The 27,996-nt window shown below is 43.1% G+C and overlaps 1 protein-coding gene across 3 annotated transcripts in view; it reads right to left on the bottom strand.

Annotated features, from left to right (window-relative positions):
• Positions 1-27,996, bottom strand: part of si:ch211-243j20.2 (uridine-cytidine kinase-like 1) — a 40,269-nt gene that overhangs the window by 6,499 nt on the left and 5,774 nt on the right. For 2 of the 3 annotated variants that reach the window (XM_063223341.1, XM_063223339.1), the window contains exons 3-10: positions 25,225-25,331; positions 20,510-20,680; positions 13,145-13,216; positions 9,149-9,338; positions 7,656-7,717; positions 2,952-2,971; positions 1,368-1,466; positions 610-703 (exon numbers count right to left, since the gene is read on the bottom strand). In XM_063223341.1, coding sequence (XP_063079411.1) covers positions 610-703; positions 1,368-1,466; positions 2,952-2,971; positions 7,656-7,717; positions 9,149-9,338; positions 13,145-13,216; positions 20,510-20,680; positions 25,225-25,331 — 815 coding nt within the window. Of the gene's footprint in view, positions 1-609; positions 704-1,367; positions 1,467-2,951; positions 2,972-4,732; positions 4,750-7,655; positions 7,718-9,148; positions 9,339-13,144; positions 13,217-20,509; positions 20,681-25,224; positions 25,332-27,996 lie in introns of all 3 variants that reach the window. The other variant, XM_063223340.1, reaches the window with a different exon arrangement.

Below are 27,996 nucleotides of genomic sequence, written 5' to 3' on the forward strand. Positions count from 1 at the left end.
AGTAGTAAGTAAGCATGGTAGGGTAGTTAGCATTGGTGTAGCAAGGTACCATTATCTTAAGTCATTAATAGTAAGTACAGTGGTATAGTTAGCATTGCTGTTACAAACAGCTAAGTCAGCAGTGGTAAGCACAGTGAGGCAGTTAGTAGGGTTGCATAATATATCGTTATCTCGATATCGCGGCTTGCAATACAAGTATTGCAAAAGTTGGTTAAATTACAATACCTAGTTTTTAAATTTCAATAACAGCAAATTTGGTGAAAAGGTTAAAAAAAAGGTATTAAAAAGGTTGACATTTTAAGTTGATGTTGTATATTATCCATGTTTTTTCCTCATAAAAATAATGTTGGAAATAAAACATTTCTCTCAGTTATTTTATACATGATTAAGTGTAGAATGGCAAGCTGAGAGGGGAAAATATACAGTATGTATATATTAAATATTGTGAGTAATATTGATATCACGATATCCAGTCATGTCATCGTGTATCGCATATTTTTCTAATATTGTGCAGCCCTAGTACTGTAGTTAGCAACGGTGTAGCAGGCCAAGTCAGCAGGTGCCTGTTATGTGGTGTGACGCTTGGCTGAGTGAGTGGCGGCGTCTCACCTTGAGGGGCAGGAAGGAGAGCGCCCTCTCAATCAGCAGCCTCATTAATCTCTTGGAGTAGAAAATAAATTCATCCCGGTTCGTGTCCTTATTTCTGTAAGGGGAGATCAAGATAGAGGTAAACAACAGGAGGGAGAGAGAGATAGAGAGAGAGAGAGAGAGAGAAAGGGGGACGGAGAAAGAGAAAGAAAGAATGGAGGACCAAATGAAAGAAAACACAATGAGAAAGAACAAACAGTGAGAAAGGAAAAGAGGGGAAAAGAGCGATAGACATGAGCAAGACAAAAAAGAGAGGGAGAGACCAAGACGCGATTTACTGCTCCATAGTGAAAGGAGTGGTGGTTGGTCAGATGAGGACACCATCCTCACTCCCCAACAGTCTAGGGTAGTCCGGCTTCACAAGTTACAATCCTGTACCCACTATTTGTTTCAGCCATTCACTGCATTAGTTGGTGCGATTTCACCAATTAACCGGTGCAATAAATGGCTCGAAGAAATACTGGATGCAGGATTGTAAATTCTGAAGCCGGACTACCTAACACTGCCCAGCAACCAGCTTTCTTTAAGCCAACGCACAGCAACTCTGACAGCATTGTGGAGGAATGTCGAATATGATGACTTGAATAAACTTGGAATAAAGTAACAAACAAAAATACATGGTTTACTCCTGAACCAGCTTTGTAGCATAGGCCCCAGGGAACAACAACATAAACAAACATTGAGAAGTGCATTGGATTTAGCAGCAGCCTTGCCAGTACCTGATGATGGTGTGCATCCCCCGCACCTGGGGCGTGCTCTCCAGGACAGTGAGGGTTTTGGGGAGGGGCTGGCCTTGATGGGCCGTGGCTAGAGCTGACCTGTTTTACAGCAAACACAACATTGGACAAGAGGGGGAGAAATTAGTTTGAGTTAGTTGGTCAGTGCTGTCGGCCAAACCAGATGCAATGGGAGACAACACTTTCTTTGCCGTGTTCTATATTAGGGTTCATGTAATCATCATAAGAATGTCATGACACACGTCAGGAACATTACAATGACACAATATTGACGTTTATGACTTGTCATAATGGGTCATTCCATTTCTGGAATTGGAATTTTGGGAATCCATTTGACATTGTTTGGGTGTCATGACATTACTTGTCATGACGTTATTCCACTATAATCCATGCACCCTTATTGTTACCACAAAATCACAATAATGTATGTACGCATGTCATGTCACTCTTACAGCACCCTTATCTAGCACACCTCAAAGAAAGTGTTACTGAAAATCCTACTGCAGTATGACATGCCAAGACATGGAAATACCACAAAGGGTCAAACACAGGGGAAAGCAAAAAGTGAAATATAGCAGAATTTCACTTTTTCCTCCTCCCCCCCTCTTCATCAAATGTTGTCATTTCAAAAAAAGGTTAGGGAGGCAATGGCGGAACAGGCATGAGTGATTAATGTTAATCCACCGACTAGGACATCAACACTGATGTGCTTTTACTTTACTCAAGTTGGAGTCAACAACAGTTTGGAGTTGGAAATGTTTATGAGTGATGCAGTCACACAGCATAAACACAAATGGGGTTAAAACCGACAAGAGTACATGTACGATTTACATTCTTATGGTGCTGTATAATATATATATTGCTTCCAATGTACAATTGAATAAATGTTTCAAACAGAATTACTTTCACAAATGACTTCAATAGTGAGAGTGCATTTGTTTGTTTTGTTGTTTTTGGTCATGCATTACACACACTGTTGAAGCCAGCACTCTCCCAAGCCCCATCCCTTTTAGCTACCGATACTACATGGCAGTTTCATCAACCTATAGTCAATAACCATCACTACGGAATGCCTCTAGCATCATGTAACTGTGGAACTTAGCAGGTAGTTCCAACCGTATGACCTTGACATATTGCAATACTTCAAGGTCATGTTCAAGGTTAATTCTTCTAACCAAGCATGTACAATTAGCTCCACTTAGAGATACTGCGTCCTCTGGATCAATTCAATTCACAATTTTTAATTTGGATTTTGTTCCAGTTATCGAGAACCAGCAAGTCCTGCAGTATTTAAATGTCTTAATCCTGTGATGTGCATCACCACAGAGATGAAACCACCACTTAAGTATCCGCCACAAAAAAATGAGGCACTATTTTAACTGGAACAAAAGGAAGAAAAAGAATCCACCAGTGCTCTATGTTATGTTCCGTTAAAACAAAACAAAAACAAAAAACTATAAAATGGTCAGTCAGTCTTGAATGAAACTCGTTAAAAAGGGGGAGGGGAGCACCACAAACAACAACGGCGAATGAAAAGATAGGAAGATGCAGATTTTGTTTCCTCACATATCCCCACGCTGCTTCCTCTGCAGAAGGTGATAAACAGTCATTGGAGAACAAATGGAGGACCAAAAAGAGACAGAGGACAAAGAAAAAAGAGATAGAGAATACAAAGGCACAGGGCGAGAGAGGGAGCGAGAGAGCAAGAGACAAAGGTACAGAGAGAGAGAGAAAGAAGAATAAAAAGGAGATGGGAGGGGAGAGAGAGAGAGAGAGAGAGAGAGAGAGAAGAGAGACAGAGAGAGAGAGAGAGAGAGAGAGAGAGAGAGAGAGAGAGAGAGAGAGAAGAATAAAAAGGAGATGGGAGGGGGAGAGAGAGAAAGGACAAGAGAACAGAAAAGGAGGGAAAGAGAACATCCCAATTAGAGCTCAGTTGGTCACTGGGTCGGGACACAGTGGGTGCATTCCAATATGCAACCTCGCATCCTCCACTTGCGGCCTCAAGTTTTGCTGATGCCCCGCCTCTGTGGAGAAAACAATGAAGTTTCCACCATGTCAGCCTAGCCTCAACAATTTTTGGGGGACTATTCTTCATTTACCATCCAGTCTGTAAAGAAAATGACTTTACAATTGAGCTTTTGCAAGATATTGAAATAAAATGCTATTGACAGTGATGTCATCACGACGCATCACTTCCTGGTACGAGGCCACAAGCACAAGTGGAGGACACAAGGTCGCATATTGGAACGCACCCAAAGTGTGAGGCCGCATTGAGACGGAGGAGGAGCACCAGGAGCCAGGGGTGCGTCTGAGGGTCCCCCTCTCGATTGGGGTTGTGGTAGGGTAGGGGGGGTGGACAGGCCAGGGACCGACAGGGCTGGAGGGAAGGCTGGATGTTTGACATTCTGACTAGAGGTGGAGCAATACAGTTTGAGGACAAAGCTGATCGGGGCGAGTGAAAAAGCAATAAACAATGGCCATTTCTCAAAGTCTAATGTGTACCCTTCCAAGCTCATCAGCCTTCGTAATCACGCCCAGTGATTGGATACTCTTTGGTGAACTCTGCGGAGTATCCAATCACTGGGCGTGACTAGTTAGGTTGACACACTTCCAAGGCTCATACACTTAGTTAATATAGTAGAGCGTAGTTAATATAGTATAATTTAGTATAATTTTCACTTCTTATTTGATAAATAACTAATTGTCCACCACAAGTGCTGAAGCAAACAACCGCCCCTCTCTCCCGATAGCGCTAACTTTCAGAAATAACTTAAACTTTAATTCTATAGGAGACAAAAGGGACCCCTGCACACTCTATACAAACTCAGCCTTCCCCTACATATTCTTTCTCAACATCCCCCATCATGTCTTTTCGACGTTAATCATTAAGTTCCTTCCTTGTCCCTCATTTGTGACAGAATAACAGACTCATCAAGGCCGTGCCAATATGGTTTTCAGAATAAAAATGTGACATATTTCACTCTTTTTAAGGAGAGGAGGCCAGACAGATATCAGGGTCCTTTTTGTCTCCATAGACCATTGGATGTCTTTCCCGAAGGCACAGTTGAAAAAAAACAAAAAAAAAACAAGTATATAATACAGAGAAAAATGACAGATGACTGTCACTTTGCTCAGTAAACCTCTACTAAGGTAACACCTCAGAGAGGCCATGGGAAACACAACCTATGGCTGGCACATTGAGGCCAAATAGCAGGGCGAAAAAGAAGGGAGCAAGGTGTGGAGACGTGGGGGAGAAGAAAGTGAATAAGGAGACTAAGAGAGGACAAGAGAACGAGGAAGGGAGGGAAGAAGGAAGGAAGGGAGGGAGGGAAACATGGCTGCCATACCTCACTGTGCTTTCACGCTGGGACGGTTAAGGGTATGTTCATTCGTTCGGTCGAGGGGGGCGGAGGGAGTTTTTAAGCGACAGGGGCATTACAGCGGGAGAAAACACGCAAGGGTGCGGGGAGTTGGAGATTTTGGGTAAGGGTGGGGAGGGCAGATTGGGGGCGGGGAGGGGGATTGGAGAGAAAAACCAAACAATAATAATAAACAAAACAGGACTTATGAAATGAAATGCAGAGTGAATGCAAGCAAAAGTCATACAGTTACAGTTGCAACACACACTCTGCATACAACCCTCTCCCCATAACCATCCCTTACTCAGTAGCACATGGCATTCAAAACAAAAAAAAAGACAGTGAAAGACAGTCCTTGTCTGATATAATCTTAGAATGACATTTAGTTGTTTGGCAAACAGACTTCCTTACCGTGAAAAATCAAGAACTTCATATTTGTATAATATTATATAATAATATATTGCTTTAGACAGATAGATACAGAGATAGACAAAACATTAACAGTTCTCTAGTTTTAGAATGCTAATAGTGTTCATCAATGAGTCTTTCTGTCGGACTGTGACTGTACAGCAGAATTAGTATTTCGTTCACCGCGTCATGAGAGAAAATACCCTCTTTAAACAGTCCTGCTGCGCTGCTGCTGCTACACTCACGTGGCTCTGCGGTAGGAGTTTATGACATCTTTCTCTTTCTCTAGGGACAAATGAGAGAGGGAGAGAGAGAGCGAAGAGAGAGACAGAGAGATAGAGAGGGAGAGAGAGCAAAGAAGGAAGAAAGAGAAAGGAGAGAGAGAGAGGGAGGGGTGGGGGGTGGGGGGGCACGCTTCATTAGGCTTCATCAGCCCCTTCATTTCATCCCTCTTCGTGATTGATTTTTACTGAGGAGCATCTCTACCATCATGAAGAAAGAGGGGGAGAGAGGGATAGACAGAGAGAGAGAGAGAGAGAGACAGAGAGAGAAAGAGAGAGACAGAGAGAGAGAGACAGAGAGAGAGAGGGGGGGGAGAGAGAGAGAGAGAGAGAGAGAGAGACAGAAAGAGAGAGACAGAGAGAGAGAGAGAGAGAGACACACACAAAGAGACAGAGACAGAGACAGAGACAAAGATAGAGAGAGAGAGAGAGAGAGAGAGAGAGAGAGAGAGAGAGAGAGAGAGAGAGAGAGAGAGAGAGAGAGAGAGAGAATGCAGGAGAGAGAGTGAAAGTAAGATGAATAGAGAGAATGATAGAAAAAGATAGAAAAAAAGAGTGAAAGTAAGATGAGTTTAGAGATGGAGAAAGATAGAAAAAAAGAGAGAAAGTGTTCACTATCTGGGGCTGGCTATAATTCATGACTCTTTATTCACACTGCTGAGCAGGGGATGGGATTCCCTTTCAGGGGTCTTTCATCCTGTGTGCTCGCCTCGCAAGCAAGGGAAGGGAAATGAAATGGTGACGTATACGCTTATATGCTTATTGTAGATGAGAGAGAGAGAGAGGGGGAGAGAGAGAGAGGGAGAGAGAGAGAGAAAGAAAGAAAGAATAGAAGAAATAAAGAGAAGGAGAAGAGCAGAGAAGAGAAGAGAAGAGAAGAGCAGAGAAGAGAAGAGAAGAGAAGAGAAGAGAAGAGCAGAGCAGAGAAGAGCAGAGAAGAGAAGAGAAGAGAAGAGAGAGACAGAGAGAGAGAGAGAGGGGGATAGATGAGGAGAGCGAATGGCATCTATTGTGTGCTTCTTTTCATCGTCCCTCACAGCCCTCGACCACGACTACTACTACTTCTACTACTACGACCGCAGACAATGATGAAAGCTGACAGGAAGCTGCTCTTTTCATGAAGGTCCCCTGTCGCGGAGACGTTCCATCTTGTCTTTAACGAAGAGCTACAGCCTGTCACGTTTAGCTCCCCCACCCCCCGTGATAGATGACGGTGGCGGCCGCGAAGGGCTGAGGCCATAAAAGGGAGGCAGCGTTCCAGGAATGGCCAAGGTAAAAAAATATATATTACTGCTGACGAAAGCCTTTTGAAGGACAGTGTGGGGGAAAAAACTCGGAATGATGTGCTTGAGTCACATCGGCTTGGCCATTGTTTAGCTGTCTAATACACCTAATAGTCAGCCCTCTGCTGCATCTTTAACTATTTACTAAGATCTTAGTCAGGTTTAACTCCACTGAGGACACATTTACTCCCGTGTGTGGTGTCTGATTTGTTGTCAGTTACGAGCAAAGGCCACAAGGGGGAGACAACATCATATATAATTGCTCACATCCCAGCCAATTGAGGCCTTTATATTTATCCCTTGTAATATTAAGGATGTTTCCCTGTTTTGGCAAATCTCGACATTGTTGTTAGACACCATGTTCACATAATTGTGCCAAAAAAGAAGTGACCATGACATGGCCAACAAGATATGAGGATATTTAGACAAAGGACTTCTTATCTTGGCAGTGCAACATCACTGGTTAAAAAAAAACATCACACTGTCGGTCGACTCATTTTAGTCTTTCGAGTCTGAAAGGAGGGCGCGTTTCTCAACAGCATCATTGCTAACAAGATGAGCAACTTTGTCCGTTGCAATGCAATTTCCCATTGACAACCAACAACATTGCTAACTAGCTAGCATGGACACTGACGAGAAAAAGGGTCCTGACTGGACTGTCCCAACTCATCGTATGATGTTATGGCTAATGGGTTGCATGAACAATAACATGCATCACACACACAAACACACATCACACATGTATACTCTCCATGGTGTGACTCTTGAAACACACTTTTGCAAGAAGGAGAGGAGTCCTTCGTTACACACAATGGTCAACATTTTTCACTTTTACAATTACTGTGTGCAGTGCTAACGTGTCAGAGGGAGTTCAGCATCAAAATGATTTGAACTCTGCGACTTAAAGGCAGGAAGCAAAGTGTGTGTGGGGACACATACCTTTTCCAGCTGGCTGTGTACATGCTGTACAATCAGATCTAGTGCAACAAAGTTTTCTCCCCCTGCACAATACAACAAAAGCACATATAAATCAAATAGCACATTGCATTACATAAATTACATGTAGCTGATGCTTTTATCCAAGGCGACTTACACTTATTTACAGGGCATTGGTTACAGTCCCTGGAGCAACGTGAGGTTAGGTGCCTTGCTCAAAGGAACAGACCACCCTTTTTTTATTTTCACATATTTGCAGTATTTCCCAACATTATTCATGAATGTGCATATCATTTTCTTCTCAGTGTTTTCAGTACTTAGATTTATTGGATCAGAATTATTAGGATAGCTTAGCATAATCACTGGATCAAGCCACAAGTGGTCACTGGACGGAATTAAATTGCCGTTTTACACTCCAGTGAATTTTACATTAATTTTAAAATGGTTTATAAGTACATTTGATTGTGTTTTATTTTGTACCATAGACTTGCATTGCTATGCCCAATGTGGCTATACTGTTAAACGGGGCAATGCAAACACATAGACGAAAATTATATGCACATTCATAAATAATGCTTGGAAATACTGCAAATGTGTGAAAATCAAAAAAGGGTGGTCTGTTCCTTTAAGGGCTCCTCAGTCATGGATGGAGTTGTAGATTGAGGTAAGGGCAGGATTCAAACCAGCAACCTTCTGATCTTAAGACCACCAACCCAACTGTTAGGCCACGGCTGCCCCCGAAATGAAGCACATTAGTGCTGGACCTTTTTTTAAAGTTTGAAGCAACACAATGGGCTCTTTTCCACTGGCCTTTTTTTGTACTCGGTACAGCTCAACACAGCACGACTCGGAAGCCACCTTTCGATTGGGCACGACACAGCTCAACTCAGCTCGAAAAACCAGCTGGCCGGCTGAAGCGAGCTGAGAGGGTCTTTCGCTGCCTATTAGCCAGAATCCGCGTCAACTCATCCTCACAAGTGAATCAAAAATAATCATGGCGGCCACCAGACAAACCCTCTTGGACTACTCTTTAGTTTGACACTTCGTCTTACTTTGATATTAATATCGAAGGCAGAAATCAACATTGTAGTATCCAAATATGATGTCGCTGAAACTATTTATAGCCTATTTCGATAGGTGAGATAGCTGTCTGCCTTACCACAAGTCAACTAGCCTACGTAACGTAATGCTACGTGACAACGCCAAAAACTTCACTCCAACCATAGTCAGGGAAACGCGGTTTGTAATGGAAACACAAACCCGACTAGTTTGACCGTACCACTCCGCTCGACACGGCACACACAGCACGGCACAGCTGGGTTGTACACGTACGTATATGGAAAAACGCCTTATGTAGCCGTCCTTCAATATTGCAGTGGAACCTCTAATCGAGAATTTCAGATAGAGGGCCACTCTTCCATATCATGACTGAGTTACTTGATTAAAAAAAACAAAATAAAATGTGTTTGCTTGCTTCTTTGCTTCAGCCCACTCACCTCTGGGAACCACGATGTCCGCCACCTGCACCGACGGCTCGATGTACTGCTCAAACGCTGGCTTCACAAACTTGTTGTATTGCTTGATGACGCCAGTGATGTCGCGGCCGCGCTCTTGAATGTCCCTCTTGAGACGCCGTACCAGCCGAATGTCGGAATCGGTGTCCACAAACACCTTCATGTCCAGTAGCTGTTCGGTAGAGGACAGGCAGCCATGAGACGCGCGTGCACGCACACGCACACGCGCACGCGCACGCACACCCCCACGCACACGCGCACGCACACCCCCACGCACACGCGCACGCGCACACACACACACACACACACACACACACACACATACACACACACACGTTGGGTACAGGACAGACAACAGTGGCATAGGTTAGACAGGTGGATATGAGTTATAGTTGTAGGTCGCTGTTAAGCCTACTGACTGTATGTTCATTCTTACACTTCACATGAAACGAATCCTGTTAATCCTATTGAATTCGTTCATGGCCGAACTTTTTTTCTTTTTTTAAAGGGTTCTTCTTCGGCTGGAAGTACAAATGCCCCCAAAAATCAAGAGAGCAGAGCATGATCCCCCAAAACATACTTCAAGGACGCAGAAGGACCCTCCTTATTGATTTCAACATTTAAATACACCAGCTTTCTAGCCTACATTTTTACTACAGAGCTGTTGAATCGACACAATAAGCGAAGGAAAATCAATGGCTGCGATGTAACACTGAATTAGGAGGGGAAAAACTGCAACTAGCTCAAACGGACATATTGATGGCCAGGACGGACACAATAGGACTCCCACGTGTAAATCATTGACTCAAAGAGACCGCCTGAACTCACTAAATCAGAATCCAACCATCAAGCAAAAATGCACGCACGCAGGCATGCACACACGCACGCACAAACAGCAGTGCAAGCACACCTGTCAGGTTACAAGAACCGTATGAATGGAGTGTGTGAAAAATCGCGTATATAAGACAGGGGGGGCTTGGCCGTGTGTGTGTGTGTGTGTGTGTGTGTGTGTGTGTGTGTGTGTGTGTGTGTGTGTGTGTGTGTGTGTGTGTGTGTGTGTGTGTGTGTGTGTGTGTGGTTGACTAGTGGACCGTCAATCACAGAGCCTTTTACACTTCCTGACCCACTATTCACCACTCACCTCTCACATTAAATACACGGCTTCAGAGAGAGAGAGAGAGAGAGAGAGAGAGAGAGAGAGAGAGAGAGAGAGAGAGAGAGAGAGAGAGAGAGAGAGAGAGAGAGAGAGAGAGAGAGATTTGTTATTTGTATGGAATGCTTTTGGCAACACTGTATCTTAACAGACATGCCAATAAAAGCACCATTGGAATTTGAATTTGAGAGAGTTGAGAGGATGTAGAGGGAGCCTGTCCTGAATGCTTCCTTTTTTTCGCAGGGAATCACCTCACATTCTATTCACCAGTAGTCCATTGACACTAGTTAAAATACTGTACTGTACTGTACTGTACTGTACTGTACTGTACTGTACTGTACTGTACTGTACTGTACTGTACTGTACTGTACTGTACTGCACTGTACTGTACTGTACTGTACTGTACTGTACTGTACTGTACTGTACTAATAGTTCAGTACAGGAGGAGATGGTCCTGATATTTGGTTCTCTCTGTGGGTGCTTGCTGAGTTTCCAGGATTCGCTGCCATGTTGGCACTGCAGAGTTTCTCAATATCTACACAAAATAATCTGATGTCAGTGAGAGGACTATCAGCGTTCTTCAGGTACAGTGCGAAGGCACTCTTTGGTCAATGAATATAGTTTAAAAACAAATGTGAAGAACATCCAAGGCACTCTGTCAACTTGGATTAAAAAAGAAGCTTGTAATGCAAGTGAGCTAGTTCATATTTTAAAGATATTTGTTTGTCTTTTTGACTTTATTTATGATGATAGGACAGTGAAGGTGGTGACAGGAAGCGAGTGGGGAGAGAGAGACGGGGAAGGGCCGGCAAAGGACCCGTGCAGGGAATCGAACCCGGGTCAACCGCATGGTAGACGAGTGCCCTACCGGTTGGCAGGGCAGGGCCAGCTAATTCATATTTTAACAGATTTAAAAAAACAACATGTGACAGGTCTCTACCTAAAGGCCTACACTGAGGCCAAAACATGTTGGTTTCCTAAGCCCTGAAGAACGCCTACACTGGAGCCGAAACATGTCGTCTTTTGTAAAAGATGAACTAGCTCTTTTGAAATAAAAGGTTTTTTTCCTCAATATCTACTCATAATATGGCAAATCTCTGTGTGGGTGCTCCAGCGCCAATACCAAAGCATTTACATTTAAAAAAATAAAAAATAAAAATCACAACACCGTCTTTAGTCACAGCTTGAGCGAAGGGGTCATGACCAAGAATAGTTACTCAACAAGGAAACAAACACTAGACGACAAGGACTAGAGGGAAGGCAGCTTCCTCGGTTAGCAGGGTTGGGGCGTTTCATTTCCTCTCTGAGGGCGAGAGATAAGAGAAAACGGGGAAAGCATCGCATGGGGTTCATTATATTCTTTGAAAGCCTCTCAAGTCATCGCTAACAAAAGAAACCGGAGTGATGAATCACTTCTAAGCTGTGCCATTTGTTTTTTGCACCACCAGGACTCACACAATTACTCGCTTTTTTAATTCGTATGGATTTCTCCAAACGGCGGAGTTGAATGAGCGATCGATCGCTACAACGAGAACAACTCCACTCGAGTCAAGTACTGCTGTGGATGAAGGCAAAAGGAAAGCACACTCGGACAACCTTTTCTACCCTCTCACTAGGGCACTGTTTACACATAGCAACATATGTTGATAAACAAACGTTTTTCTTCCTTTCATTTTCCAAAATATCTCATCGGCAAATCCACATAAATGTGTTGCCTAGAGCCGCCATAAATACGTTAAGCCTGTGAGCGGCAAGGAGAATTCAAATCTTCAAAAAAAAAAAAAAAATCTCCAAAAAAATCACAAACTTTTCAGTGCAGGATGTGGGAGGTTACTTAGTGCAGTGATGGCAGATAAAATAAAGCTTTTGTTAAAGCGTGCCAGTCGCCATCTGAGTGTCCTATACCTGCTGTGGCTGGATGGAAGCAATGTGAAATGTGGGTGAAGAGGGCGAGTCTGGTTACTAAATGTGTGAGGTGTGTGACAGTTTTGAGGTTGAGATCAGTTAGGTTGTGTGTGGGGTGGTAAATGTTTTTGGATGCGGTGTGTGTGATTTATTTGAGTTACTGGTGGAGCATGTTGTAGAAGCAGGGTAAGCAGTACAGTACAATGGGTTGGATGATGCTGGAATACCGAAGTGAAAGAAGTTGAGAGGTAACAAAAGAGGGCATCAAGTTTTCGGATGGCATCAAGTCTCTGACGAGACCTTTTGTGGATGCTAAGCAACTTGTTCAAAAAGACTGTGGTGCTGCCAGCATGGATTCCAGTTCTCAAGTTCTCAAATTTGTGAGTTTCTAGTTCAGCATCGGCTCTTGATATTCCATCAGCTGAAGCCTTAAACCCATACCTAGGGCTGTCACAATATTCAATAAGTCAATATATCGTACAATAAGTTTTTACAAGCGTGATAACTTTTTTGCCACAATAAGTTATTGCATGGTTCTTTGTTTTCCTCATTACTCTTTCTTAGACTGAATATCTATGGGCACATTTCACTCAGCGCAATGACGCTTAAACGTAGGTGTACTTTTCATTTTCAGTCTGTCTACCTTGTATATCTCTCTATCTACCCTCTATCTAGCACCCCCTGCTGCAACACATTTTTATCCCCATTTTCATTATATTTTTTTGAAAATGACGAGAAGACAATATTATCGTTCATCAAAATAATTTCTTGGCCAATTTATCGTCCAGCATTTTTTTTTATCGTGACAGGCCTACCCATACTCACATTCCACCACCACCCCCCAACCGGCTGGTATATCATGACTAATGTGCTGCTGTTTGAGAGATAAACAAAGCCAAAGCCAAAGCCAAAGCCCTTACCTTCAACAGATCCTTGTTGGCAAACGCCAAAATCCCCTCAAATATGACAACGTTGGCGCCGTAGACTGTTTTCTGAAATACAAAGAGACAGAAATGGAAAGACAAGTCAAGTCAAGTCTAGTAAGCTTTTATTGTCAGTTTCTCCATATGCACAGTTCATACAAGGAAATTGAAATGATCTTTTCTCTCTATACCATGAAAGGACATAGACATACACAGGACTGACATCAAAGTGCAAGACAGGACAAGACAGGATGGTCCAACACCAGTAAAGTCATGAAGTAATAAATAATACTGAGCATTTAACATTGGTGAGTGACAGCGATGGACCAATGATAACCAGTAACAATAAATTATAGAGTATTAATAAATAACTATCAAGACCACCATGAGACTCATTTTCCCATTTTCCCATGTGTTGGGCTGGTAAGACCTAATATGCAGGTCCCCTGCCACACACGCAGACACACAATCACACACACACAAATAAACACACATATACACACACATATACACACACATACACACACATATACACACATATACACGCACGCACGCACGCACGCACGCACGCGGCAGCAGGAGTGGCGCAGTGAATTAAATTCCTCAAAATGGCCTTTCTGCTCATGCCCAAAATACGTTTCTTTACTGCCTAGCACCTACGTAACTTCTTTTCCTCTTCCTCACGCACTCATTCCGCTTCCTCTCACACTCATTCTCCTCTCTTTCTGTCTTTCTGTCTCTCTCTCTCTCTGTCTCTCTCTGTCTCTCTCTCTCTCTCTCTCTCTCTCTCTCTCTCTCTCTCTCTCTCTCTCTCTCTCTCTCTCTCTCTCTCTCTCTCTCTCTCTCTCTCTCTCTCTCTCTCTCTCTCTCTGCCCCCCTGCCTCTGATTTACAGAGCTAATCGAGGCGATGCACTTGCTGTAATTACCCTCCACCACAGCCATCTCCCGCCAGGATAATGTCATTCCTTTTTTTCTCTTTTCTTTTTTTAAAACCCAAACCACCCCAGCCGAGCCCACTCTTCCCTACGCATCAGAGGAGCCCAACCTGCTTAAACTCCTCAGGGGTGAGTTTCTCAATAGCATAGTTGTTAGCCAGTTAGCAACTTTGGTAGTTGCCAATGGGAGATTGCACTGCAAACAACAAAGTAGCTAACGCAACTATGGTTTCGAGATATGCACTCCTCTGGTGAGCAGCATTGCAGGCTGGTGGTGCAGCTCTTTGGCAGCTGGGGGAGCCAGGGGACAGACAGACACATGGATTTTTCTCTTTTCCTTTCTTTTTTTAAACCCAAAGTACCCCAGTCGAGCCAAGACGAGCCCCAAACTGCTTAAACTCCTCAGGTGAGCACTGCAGGCTGGTGGTGCAGCTCTCTGGCAGCTGGGCGACAGTGTTGCCAGATTGGGCAGTTTCCCGCCCAGTTGGGCTGCTTAGGATGGGCGTGTGCAGGAAAAAATGGCTTTTGGCCCCATTTTGGCCATAGAAATCAATATAATAGACTTGGGTGGGATTTAGTGCTTCCAGGCAGGTTTTGAGCAGATTTTGGGTTGGAAATCATCAGCCTCATCTGGCAACCCTGCTGGGGGAGCCAGGTGACAGACACATGGATTTATCCACTACGGCTCCGCTGAGCTGTGTGGCTAAGATTGGGGGGAAATGTGGAGAGATTTAGGGCTGCCGTGGTGCTGTGGTGTGTGATGATGTACCTGTTCCCATGGGGAACTATGCTCGAATCCAGCCTGGGTCTTTTCCCAACCCTAACCTCTCTCTCCGTCCTACACGTTTCCTGATACAGCTTCACTGTCCCGGTCAAATAAAAGGTGTAAAACAGACCATTAACAAAATTAATAAATAAAGGGTGCACAGTTTCCGTGTGGGGATCTCTGGTCTTTCACCAACATTACAGAAAGATTATTCACATTGAAAGAGAAAGGGGAAAAAAGACAAGGAAAAAAGGATATCTTCCTCTACTAGCACTTTAGGCGAGTACATCTATGCAAAAAAAAGACCTAACCCCAAAAAAATTGATACAAAAGGTTTTTCAACTGGTTTTGTTACCCCTAAGTGTCCTTAATAACATACTAAAAATCTAGGAAAATCTGACTTCAGGAAAGGTGTCATTTTCCAGATCAAAGTTTTTAAAAATAAAGGTTACTACATGATAATTACATTGGCATGAACTAACATGTTTTCAGGATCTGTTTGTTTGGAGTGCTGTTTGGGTGGATAAAGACACTACTGCTATGATAATATCCATGTGCTGTTTGTCAGGGGACATCGTCAGTGATGAATCATGGTGTCACTAGGTATTTTGGGTCTTTCAGCAGCTGAACTGAATAGACAGGAGCCACTACATGTGTAAGTAGAGGGCAAGGTGAAACGGTTGGTACTGGAGACAGACAATGTCCTGAAAGGACATAGGGCTTTAGCATAGCTTTCAGGTAAGCCAGAGTAGGGCCTGTTGTAGCGTCATAGGCAAGGGTCAGGGCCTTGTATTCAATTAGGGCATGAGAAAAGAGGACATGACTGGGAAACTGAGGCTATGTGGTCAGAGAATGATAGATGGTCATCAACAATGACACCTAGATTTCTTGTGGCCTTATTTGAGGCAACAGTAGCAGAATCCATATTGAGCTCGATATCATGGAAACCTAAATCTTTGGCTGGGATCACCAGCAGTGCATTTGGGCGAGGCTCAACTGAAGGTTGCATTCCTTCATACTTGTGGATAGTTCAGAGAGGCAAGCGGAAATGTGTGTGACCGTGGAGTCATCTGGCACAAAGTAACTGTGCTTCATCGGTGTGACAGTAGTATGAGAAGCTGTGAGAACAGATAACATGGCCCAGTGATGTGGTGTACATGGCAAATAGGAGTCCCAGCACCAGCCCTTAGGACACCTCTGTGGAGAGGCTATGATTTGAGGACAGCTGACCTTGCCCTTGATACATGCTAACAATGATACCACCAGACTCAAAGAATGTCTGGAAGAACTTGAGACACATAAAACTCAATTATTTATCTAAGAGAGATGTTAAATAATCATGTTTTGAAAAAAAAAAATGCTAGCTGGTGTGTCGGCACAAAGATTTTTAGATTTACTACAAAACAAAAAGAGATGTCCATAATCTCTTCTGAAGATATCTTCTGGCTTACTAGAAACAAAATAAAAGAGTAATTTTGAGCTTGGCTTTTTCAGATTTTGAGGTTTTGCATTTTGAAATTTAATGCATATTTAATTAGATATACCCGTATTTTTTGGACTATATGTCGCTCCGGAGTTTAAGTCGCAACGGCCCAAAAATGCATTTGAAGATGAAAAAAACATATATACGTCGCACCGGACTAATCGTCGCACATTTTTGAAAGGTTATTCTATCCATGGAATCTATGTTGTGATAACTGGCGCATGGTAAGCTGCTGCTCAAACCAGCATCTGAAGCAGTGGCAACGCATTCAGAGGTGGTGGTAATGCACCAACTAAGATGGTTTGCCAACCGCCATAAAACCACAAAAAGAAAAAGAAGAAGAAACAGTGATAACGCGCCATGTTGCCCTGTAGCCTAGTCAGAACAACATTCAATTTTCGGCATTGTTTTGCGTTTGGACCGTGGGAGGGTTCGAGGCAACTTTGTTCCGTCTCCAGAGCACGCCTTTCTTTACCCCCTTTTCTGAGACTTCAGCCCATGACGGTATCAAAGGTGAGGGGGATTTCATCCATGTTGTGTAGCCTATGGTAGTGTTACGTTGTGCTCGTTTGTCAGAATCTCGCGGAAATGACCGATTTTCACCTGTAAGTCGGCTGACTGTCTTTAATAACACAGACGCTCGTTCTCGGATAGAGAGGCGATTGCGTTGCATAGCGCAAATAAATCCACGAGAGGGGATTGCATTGCATAACGCGATAAATCCACGAGGTCCCTGACTTCCGTAAAAAGTCCTATTCGTTTCTTTGGCAATGTCATGGAGCCCGTAACAAGACCGTTGACTCGCAGCGCGCGCGTTGTTCGAGAACACATTTGTCCTGTATTCAACTCTTCTTCTAGACGTGGGCCTTGAACCTTCAGATAGCTTTTTTGCTTTTTTTTCACAACATGCACATTTTCCTCCGCTTTTCTCCAGTCCCCAAACAGTTTTCCATTGCATCCAAACTTTCGTTCAGCTGCCCTATTGCCATTTTCGGCTGCATATTTAATTACTTTCAGCTTGAACTCAGCAGTAGGCTATATTAACTTCTTTTGGGTGGTATATTTCTATTCAGTCGTCATTGTAAATGCTATTTTTTGTTGTGGTAGGCTAAGTTGTAACATTTTTTCTATCAGTGGTATTAGGCAACACAACATAGGCCTAGTTGCGCACATAGTGCTCTCCCGTGGAGAAAAAAAAAACATATATATGTCGCACCAGAGTATATGTCGCATGTCCAGCCAAACCATGAAAAAAAGTGCGACTTGTAGTCCGAAAAATACGGTAGGCCAATTACCATATTAAAACATAACATTTCAGAAAACTTGCAATAAATTGTTTTCTCACAAATATGTGAGTAATCACCGGATTAAGTTTCATGGTGATATCGGCAAGCTACATTTTTTGGCCTATTCACCTGGAGTGTCTCTTGACCCTTATAATAAGCCTATGGCAGCCATGTTGAAAAAAACTCATTTCCCAAAGTCAGATTTTACTAGATTTTTAGTATGTCATTTAGCAGGTCCAATAGTAATAGAATCCATAAAAAAACCTTTTGTATCAATTTTTTTGGGGTTAAACCCTAAATGTACTCGCCTACTTGTCATGTTGGTGCTTCTGCCTGCAGTGCTCACGATGCCATTGAAGGTCTGCCAAAGGAGGGTTGGGGCGGGGTGGGGGTGGTCCGTGTCTCGTCAGCGGACAGTTCGTCTTCCTATCGATCGTGTGGCCAAGAGCACAAAAGGGGGCTATATGGGTGCAACATGAGCAGCACCTTTCACGTTCGACACCCCCCACCCCATCCCATCCCATCCCATCGGATCGTAACCTGCTTCCCTGAACCCGTGGCGTTTTTTTTAAGAGACTGCGGATCGTCGCAAGATACGAGAAAGGTGACCCCGGAGATTCCGCCATCTGACGAGGGGAGCGAGTCACGCTTCTGGTTCGTGAGGAGGTGATTAAGATCGAGGGGCCATAAAACACTTGCAGCCCGGACGCCTCCTGCAAGAGCCTACTGTTTTAGAGTTTATACTGCTTCAGAACAGAGCCCAAAGATACAATTACCGCACGCACGCACATGCACACACACACGCACACGCACACACACACGACTGTCCCCCTCTCTCTATGCCAGCCAGCCAGCCAGCCAGCCAGCCACACACACACACACACACACACACACACACACACACACACACACACACACACACACACACACACACACACACACACACACACACACACACAGACACACACACACACACACACACACACACACACACACACACACACACACACACACACACGACACCTGAATAACAATCGTTAAATAATAATAATAAAAAAAAAAAGAGTCTGTGTCTCTGAAGCAACATCAACACCTTGGGTGCCGACTCGAGTCTTGGGGAAAGGGAAACGGCTTTGGCTCCATCAGCCATGAAATTGCATTGAGAGATGCGGCATCATAAAAGCCCTGGCAGAGTCATTCTTTTTAACACACGCACGCACGCACGCACGCACACACGCACACACATGCACACACGCACACAGGACTGCCCCCCTCTCTCTATGCCAGCCAGCCACACTCACACACACACACACACACACACACACACACACACACACACACACACACACACACACACACACACACACACACACACACACACGCACACGCACACACACGCACACAAAGTCCCTGTCACTGTCCCTCTCTCTATGCCAGCCAGCCAGACTCACAGGACTGGAACCTCAATAATGTCTCACTTCTTCTTTATGTGTAACAGTTGCAATTTCACAATTGGAGAGATGTAACAGACCATTGTGTGGAGGGGGGAATGCAAAAAAGTTGGAAAGTCTGTATAGTTCCACCCTGTCAACATGGATGGATTATCCATATAAATACAGCCAATATAATAATAGGAGTAGTCTTAGCAAAATAATTACAATTGCACCATTTCAAACATGACTGCAGATGCATAAATTTAACACACCATACGGTTTAGACTTCACCCACAAGACACACACACACACACACACACACACACACACACACACACACACACTATATTTTTACATTACATTACACTTAGCTGACGCTTTCATTTACAGTTATTACAGTTATTATTTTTTTCAGGATATTGGTTACAGTCCCTGGAGCAGTGTGGGGTTAGGTGCCATGCTTAAGAGCACTTCAGCCATGGGTGGAGAGGTCAGGGGGGATTCGAACCGGCAACCCCTAGATTGAAAGACCAACTCTCAAACCATTAGGCCACGCCTGACACATACAGACATAGACACAGACATAGACACAGACACACACACACACACAGACACACACACACACCTCCAAAACGCAATAAATTGACATGTATGACAAAGGATGGCTGATGATTGGTGACTGAACTAAGAAACAAGGGTTTGGAGGGCTTGGGTATTAATCCAGAAAGTCTGTAATTGAAGGTGCTCTTTGATAGAACAATGGACGGAGTGCAATGAAAAATCCAAGGCAAATCTTCCTCTTTAATGATAAGGCTGGATCATGTTTGATCAATTTAAAATAGTCAACACGTTTAGGCCTTATCTGGCCTTCTTCAGGGCAAAAGTCAAACAAGGAAGTTCTGCACCCATGTTGATGATAGTTGATAATGATTGCTGATTATTTGCTGTGGGCAAATGCTGCGTAAATCAGCAAAGGGGAGTAGAGTTGGGACTCAAACTCTGGCTTTTTGTAATAGTGGGTGCTTAAAGGGACACTGTGCAGGAAATGATCAAAAAAGGTACTGCAACTATGCTGCTCATTGAAACTGGGCTGCCTATTGCCAAATTTGATCTTTACATGAAAGTTTACTAAGTAATAAACAAATAGTATGGTCCAAGTAGAGTCATTTTTGCAGCTAAAAATGGCCAATTTTGGAAATTCAAAATGGCGGACCATGGAGAAGATCCCCCTTTTCATGTATGAATAGTGCAATTTTTCCAGTCATAATGAATACTTAGAAATTAATGGTGGTGGTAAGTTTTCATGAAAAAGGTAACATTAGTGAATGGGCAGCATGAATTCTGGAAATAAACAACTAAAAATCTCACAGTGTCCCTTTAAGTCATAGATGGGCACCTTGATGCTCTTGTCCTTTTTCACACGCACGCATACGCGCACACACACACACACTTACTTACCCACTCCTTGCGGCGGCTGTGGCTGGTGAAATCGTAGACTGGCACCTTGACACTCTTGCCTTTCTTCAGCTTCTTGACCACATTCACCAGCAGCTCGAAGTCGAAGGCATCGGGGTGGTCGAAGTTGTACTCGTTCTTGGCTGCCAGCTCCTGCTCCTCTTTGCTCAACACCTGCAAATAGGTTTAAGAAAGAAGGGACAATTGTGGTTTAGCTTGGACACAATCCCAGGTGCTGAAGAAAAAAAAAGATGCTTTTTGAAAAAAGGTTTGCACACTCCGTTGGATTTTTTTTTCTCTGTTCTTCTCTTTAGTTCGTTAAAGATTCCTCTGAGGAAGACCGCAAGGTCGAAAGGTCATCATGCCAGGGTTAGGGATAAAGATAGAAATATCAGATACAAATATCCAGCCCCTTCAAGACACTTGTCAGAAGGACAACAAAAGTAACCTTGGAGATTACTTCAAAATTATTCCAAATTCCCCAACCGGAGCTAAGAATGCAAAAACTGGGAAATCAAAAAAAAAGAAAAAAGCCAATCAGTTGTTCTACAACCCCTGGCAAAAAGTATGGAATCACCTGTCGTGGAGGATGTTCATTGAGTTGTTTCAATTTATAAAAAATAGAAGGATGAATGATACGACACAAACCTCAAGTCATTTTCAAAGGGGAACTGTCTGGCTTTAAGAACACCAAAAGAAATCAAGAAAAACAATTAAGTTAGTAAGTAATTGTTACTTTTTTAGAGCATGCATAGAGAAAAAAATATGGAATCACTCAACTCAGAGGAAAAAAATAAACAGACAAAAGAACGCTTCAAGACTTCTTTGCACCGCCTCTGGGCTTCTTAACAACCCACAGCCTCTGAGGAATGGCATAACTGGATGAAAAACAGTACCCTTCATCAATTTTACTCACTCTTTCTCTGATTGCAGTTACCACATTGGCTTTACAGGTTGGAGCCTTGTCATGGACCATTTTCTTAAACGTCTACCTCAGATTTTCATTTGGTTGAGGTCCAGACTGTTTGTAAGCTGACGATATGTTTTTCTTCAATGGATGACATCACTGATTTTACAGTATGACAAGTAAAGATCCATTAACATCCCAAGAAAAGATTTCATCATCTCCAAGCATCTCTTCAATTGATTGGATAAGAAAAGTGTCCAAAACAACAACGTTAACTTGTGCATTTATTGAAAATGTAATGCAGTCATGTTCCCCCCAGTGCCTTCACCTGACATGCAGCCCCATAGGCTATTGTCAATGACAGTGGACATTTGTACGTTTTCATTAGTCAGTCATCCTCATTTTCATTTTTCATCAACCCCATGTAATAAGTGCACCAGACAACACTTCCAGCATCAAATTGTTCAAAGAGGATTCACAATTAATCAATTAATTAGACTTTCATCCAGTCAAACTGTCTGAATGCTTTTTATGGGCCATTGCATTGTTGTTTTTCCAATTTGGGTGCATGTGTAAGTTCAGATATCCGTGAATGTCTCTGTATGTAAAGCCCATTTGTTTTAGGTGATTGGAGATGGTTGCCAATGCCTTTTCAATAAATACTCAAGTTTATATTGAAATTTTGACAATTTTCTGATCCAATCAGTTGAAAGGATGCTTCAGAATGATGAAATCATTTCTCGAAATGGTAATGGTGTCCATTGGCAAAACCTGTGAATACATTCTTTAAAGATAAAAACATAAGGTCAAGTGTCATGGCCTACAAAAAGCCTTGAACTCAAATCCAAGACGATATCTGTGGTGGAAATTTGAAAAACATGGTCAATGGCAAGGCTCCAATTCGTTAAGATGATCTGGCACTGTAATCAGAGATAAAATGGAGCAAAAATTATGAAGGGAATGTTTGTAGACTGTAAGTTGTTCTAAAATCCAAAAATGGTTCAAAAAAGCTTTTGGAGTGCTTTTTTTGTTTGTTTGTTTTTCATGATTCCATATTTTTTTCCTCAGAGTTGAGTGATTCCATATTTTTTTCTCTGTGCATGATCTAAAAAAGTAACCATTACTTACTAACACAAATGTTTTTTTGTGATTTCTTTTGGTGTTTCTTAAAGCCAGACAGTTGCACTTTGAAATGACTTGAGGTTTGTGTCACATCTTTCATCCTTCTATTTTTTATAAAATAAAACGACTCAATGAACATCCTCCACGACAGGTGATTCCATACTTTTTGCCAGGCGTTGTACAACAAATCAGCAACAACTTGTTTCTTTCTTGTTTCCTATACAGTAAAAAATAAAATACCCAAAGCCAATTGAATGGCAGGGGGCAGAAGGTGGCCAATGTTTGAATGAGCCATGTGCCTGCTAATCGCTGAGAGACTCTGCAATTAAAGTTCGAAATTTGGATTAATGGCAGCCCAGCGGAGACCTAAGATGGATGCGAGGCAAGGCAAAGCTAAGGCACAAAGGGGATCAGGCACGTTGCACACACAGCTAGGGATGCACCGATACCGATATTGGTATCGGTATCGGCTCAGATACTGGCTCATTGTACTCGTACTCGTACTCGTCAAACACTTGCCGAAATCATACCAGACAACGATACTGCTATTACATAAAACAATGCAACATCTCATCACGTTCCATTGACTTGAAAGCAACATAGGGGACAAAGCGCTGCCTCATACGTTTGCTAACTTAAAGTGATACTGTCCCATTTTTGGAAATAAGCTCATATTACACATCCCCTTGAAATAATAATTGAGTTTGACCTTTCTCCTGTACTTTCATCCGTTCTCTGAGTACGGCAGTGCAAATTTGACCTCCAATCTAGCAGTTAACATTGACTCCTATGCGACCAGTTAGCCGCCAGCTGGTCTCATAGGACTCAATGTTAACTGCTAGCATAGAGGTAAAATTTGCACGGCCATATTCAGAGAATGGCTGGAAGTACAGGAGAAAGGTCAAACTCAATTATTTAACTCAATGGGAGGTGTAATATGAGCTTATTTCCAAAAATGGGACAGTATCACTTTAAGTTTAAAGATCGCCTCTCAACGTAATTTAATTAATATTGCCGTGTTCCCAATTGTTATTGAATGTGTTACGCGTTGGTCCTGTTTTAAAAAACGTTCTGGTTGCTTTGTTTCAAGACGTTTTTGCAAGCTGGCAAGGTGGCTTGTGGAGAAACGAGAGAGTGTTCCGTGTTTCTCGTGGAAATGCGTCTCTGATTGGCTCACTCCTCCTGCTCTCAAAGAAACGCGTCTCTGATTGGCTCAGTCCTCCAGCCTTGGGAGAGAATGTAATGGGAAACAGAGTCGCCACTTCTCCGGGTGGTACTGCACTATAGGGGCGCCAACGGAGGCGTGCAGGCTCCATTCAGGGCTGTGCTCTTTCGACAGCGACCCCTAGGCGAGCTGTAGGCACGGAGCAACCGGAGTGAGCAGGCTTTATGTATGAGGCTTTGTGCTGTGTGTGTACCTGAGAGTAGCAACCAGCTGATAGCTAAGCTAAGCTATGTTTCGGACCACCAGACGTTGCTTGTTTTGAAAACAAGCAGAAAAAAAATACTCGACATGTTTTTAGATAAATGGGTCGATATAAACCTTTGTGGGCAACGCCTTCTTTCGACGTGACGAAACACAGAAAGGCTTTCGTGATTCGCTCGTTTCTCTGCATTATTGATGTAAATTGGGAAACACCGGGAAACACAGCCAGGAGAGTTGACGCGCCGCTATGAGAGCCTTGCAAGTGAGTTTAACTTGGGGTGACCGTCCGATCTTCGAAAGGAGTGAGTAAAACTGAGTTTTATCGGAAGTTGGCCTTTAAATCTACAAGAAACTGGACAGTAAAACAAATATCACAGGTGGAAAAAAGGCTGTGCAGTTTCATTATATGTTGTGGGTAAAAGTATCGGTATCTGTATTCAGTATCGGCAAGTACAGACATTAATGTACTCGTACATAATGTAAAAAGTGGTATGGTGCATCCCTACACACAGCCACGCTCCACTGCCCTGCTGTCGTGCTCACAAACCCTTGTCTTATAAAGATGGCAGACCAGTCCAATCCGCTAATGAAACATAATGGGAAACAGAATGCACTCCATCACAAAAATTTGTGTTTGATCGAGCTCTCCAAGCCAGCTGTACTCTGTAGTCCTTTTTAACAGCATGGGAGAGAACCAGCCCTGCAAGCTAAGCTGCCTAACTCTCAGTCAACACTTCTGCAGCTGTACTAAGAAGTGATTTGTAAAACTGTCATATGGTGACGTCATCCACCGTAAGAATACCTAAACACTGTGGACATTTCTGCACAAAGACTGCATCTCAGAAAAGACTGCAGAACACCCAAGTACTTTTTGTTTTAAAAAAATGAATAGGTGCAACAGACCACCATTTCAATGGTGAGAGTGAGTGAGTGAGTGAGTGAGTGAGTGAGTGAGTGAGTGAGTGAGTGAGTGAGTGAGTCATCTAGACAAGTCATCTGAGTACATGTGACCCTTTTCCCAGTTTGGCAGATTGATTGATTGATTGTTTCCATTTATTGCCAGTTCAGCAGCTATGGCTAAATCATGGCCAATACAGTTAGAAAATATTCATATGATGTTTACAAAATCAACGACAAAATACATAAAACGCTTAGGCTATATCAGTTTCTTTATATCAATACATACTAAAAAGTTCAAAACCTTTAAAGGTGGGACCTAATTGAAAATCCCAGTTTGGCAGGCAGGAGATGAGATGAGATTACCTTGTAGAAAGAGTCCATGGATAGGAGCACTACCCACGGGACATCTAGTGCCTCAATGATCTTATTGGCCACTGTGGTCTTCCCTGAGGCACTACCACCGCACAGACCTGCAACACACCAAGAGATTGGATTGGATTGGGTCTCAGTTTTTGTCATTTTTTCATGTTTTTTTACTTCCAAGATCTCCGCAAAACAAATACTGAGACACAAGGAGGGCTCAAGAATCCACATTGGGTTTTTCGCAATTGCAACTGCTTTTTTCTTTTTTAACCCATTTTAGCCTGGAGCGACATATGCGCTGCATTCAGGTTCTTGAGAGTTGAGGTTTTTTATTTAAAATATGGGCATGTTAGAGCTGAATGAACTTGTTCTAATGCAAAATGAGGCTCCCAGCTTCTAAATACAACAACTGCAAACAATATTTAATGTATTTATGTGCTTCAGATGCAGTGATATTTAGGTTTTAATAGGCAGAGGGCACCTTTTCCCAAAAAGTACAGGCTAAAATGGACTAAGGGATCAACCTGTCTAGCGGGAAAAGATGGAAATTAGCCTTTTTAATTCTCATGTCTATCTGTGACCTCAGAGAACATTTTGTTTTCCTTTTCCCTCTTTCCATGGTGATGCTTCTGCCCCTTCCCCCCGCCATCTGTATCGCTACATGTCCACAAGCTACTCAGTCGGCTCAGATGAATTAATCTATTCCCGACAGCTCCAGTGGCTAGTCTCAAAAGACTGAACCAAACACTGTCTCTAATGCTGTTTTAAAAAAAGAGAGCGAGAACATGGGGAAGACCAAGAAGAGTAAAGCAGAAAACAGGAGAGATCGACCCAGGGACGGCCGAGTGTGAAATTGTAAGCCACCGGCCCGAGTCCCGACACAGTGAGAGCGACCTGCTGAATACTGATGAAACCCTACCATTATACACTACAACAGAGTTTCCCAAACTGGGGTGTGCACACCCCTGGGGGTGCGTGGACTGCCACAAGGGGGTGCGCGAGCTGAATAAAGCAATGGCGGATAAGTGTGTTTTTTACAGTATACCGCATTAACGACCATTAAGTAGTTTTTAATTGTAGTATGGCGAATTGTATGCTGGAAGAAACATCAGGTCTATTGGAAATGAGGATTCCCCAAATGACTGCATAATGTGTGATGATTTGTGCAGTGAAGCCATATTTCAGTGACCGTCAGGCAGCACACCTAAACATTCGCTTAGGGGGTGCGCGAACCACATTGAAATGTACATGGGGGTGTGCAAGGAAAAAAGTTTGGGAACCGCTGCACTACAACACTTCCCTGGCAGTCACCGAGTAGCCGGACCATTGTGGCACAGTCTTTTGTCAAAGCGAGCCACCTCCTTGCTATTCCGCAACAAGACTGCAATGATTTCTTTACCTGTGCAGGGTACTACTTCATGGCTAGAACTCCAGACAATATCAAACTGTTAAATATTAGCCTCGCAATTAATTTTCTCATAGGGGAGGAACCATCTAAAAGCAGTGTTTCTCAACGGGAGCGGTACAGCCCCCCAGGGGGCGTTGGGGAGTACGAGGGGGCGTTGAGAAGAATACAGTTGAGAGGGGGCGTTGCTTAGTTGTCATTGGGGGCATTAGTCCATTTAAAATGTTGTGAGGTGCAGGGGCGATTGTTCAAAAAGGGTTGAGAAGCACTCATGTAAAGTAGTTTTTCTCAACAGGGGCTCTATAGCCACCCAGGGGGTGTTGGGGAGCCCTAGGGGAGTGTTGAGAAGGTACTAAAGACCTTCCTCTTTCGAGAGTATCTACTAGACTAATGCTTGAGCTGGCCTTGCCCCAGGGCAGACTCCTGACATGATGGTTAGTTTAGTTTAGGCCTCGGCCAGATGACACCGCAACGCGGGTTTTTTTTTCATCCGAGTTGCAATTAAGTTGCAACCATACAGCATGTTTCAGTAAAAAAAATCAGGTCCTGATGACAACGACAGGCTTGCTTCAGAATACACATTTCTTTATGTGAAGTTGTTGAGAACAAAGTATTCGCTAATGGCCGTGATCGCCCATACTCTTATCATGCAAATGACCTGTCATGCAGGGACCTTAGACCAGTCTCTGACAGTGCCAGAAAGTTTCAATTTTTTTTAACAGACCCAGCAAATTTTGTTTTAGATCTACAGACACATGCCATGGCTTGTTTAAAAGCTGAAGATCTCAGCTTTTTATTACTAAAAACGATACATTTCTAGCCTCTCCCATTCCGAAGTTATGTCCATTTTAAGCGACGGACAGTTTAACAAAAAAAATATCGTAATTTCCCCCCTTTGTAAAAAGCGAAAGACGGTTTTATTATGCGCGCGAACATATAGCAGGTTCAGAATATCAGAATGTGCAAGCTGCATAATTGAACATTACTAGATGCCACAGAGACAAGTTAGATAAAACAACAGACTGTGCTGAATCATGCTGCTTAGTTGCTCTTACAAGAATAAGCATGCATGCTGCAACTTCTGGAATATTTTGGAAGACATTAGAACAATCACCAGGGAGTTTACAGTCTACATAACTGGTTGGCCCTCACGAAGTTGTAAGTCTGATGTCTTTACTCCTTTCATTAGTTAAGTAGGCTATGTCAAGTTACTAAAGGAATTTCTTATCCCAACATGTGTACTAGCATTTGCTGCTAGCCGACTTATTTTCAAAACCAGCATCGCATAGTTGTTATTTTTCATTATGCTGAAGTGAGTGCTACGTGGAAAAATAGGCTACCAGCTTTGCGCATGTGGCACCTTGTGT

This window comes from Engraulis encrasicolus, chromosome 18 (assembly GCF_034702125.1).
Source record: "Engraulis encrasicolus isolate BLACKSEA-1 chromosome 18, IST_EnEncr_1.0, whole genome shotgun sequence".
Lineage (NCBI taxonomy): Eukaryota > Metazoa > Chordata > Actinopteri > Clupeiformes > Engraulidae > Engraulis > Engraulis encrasicolus.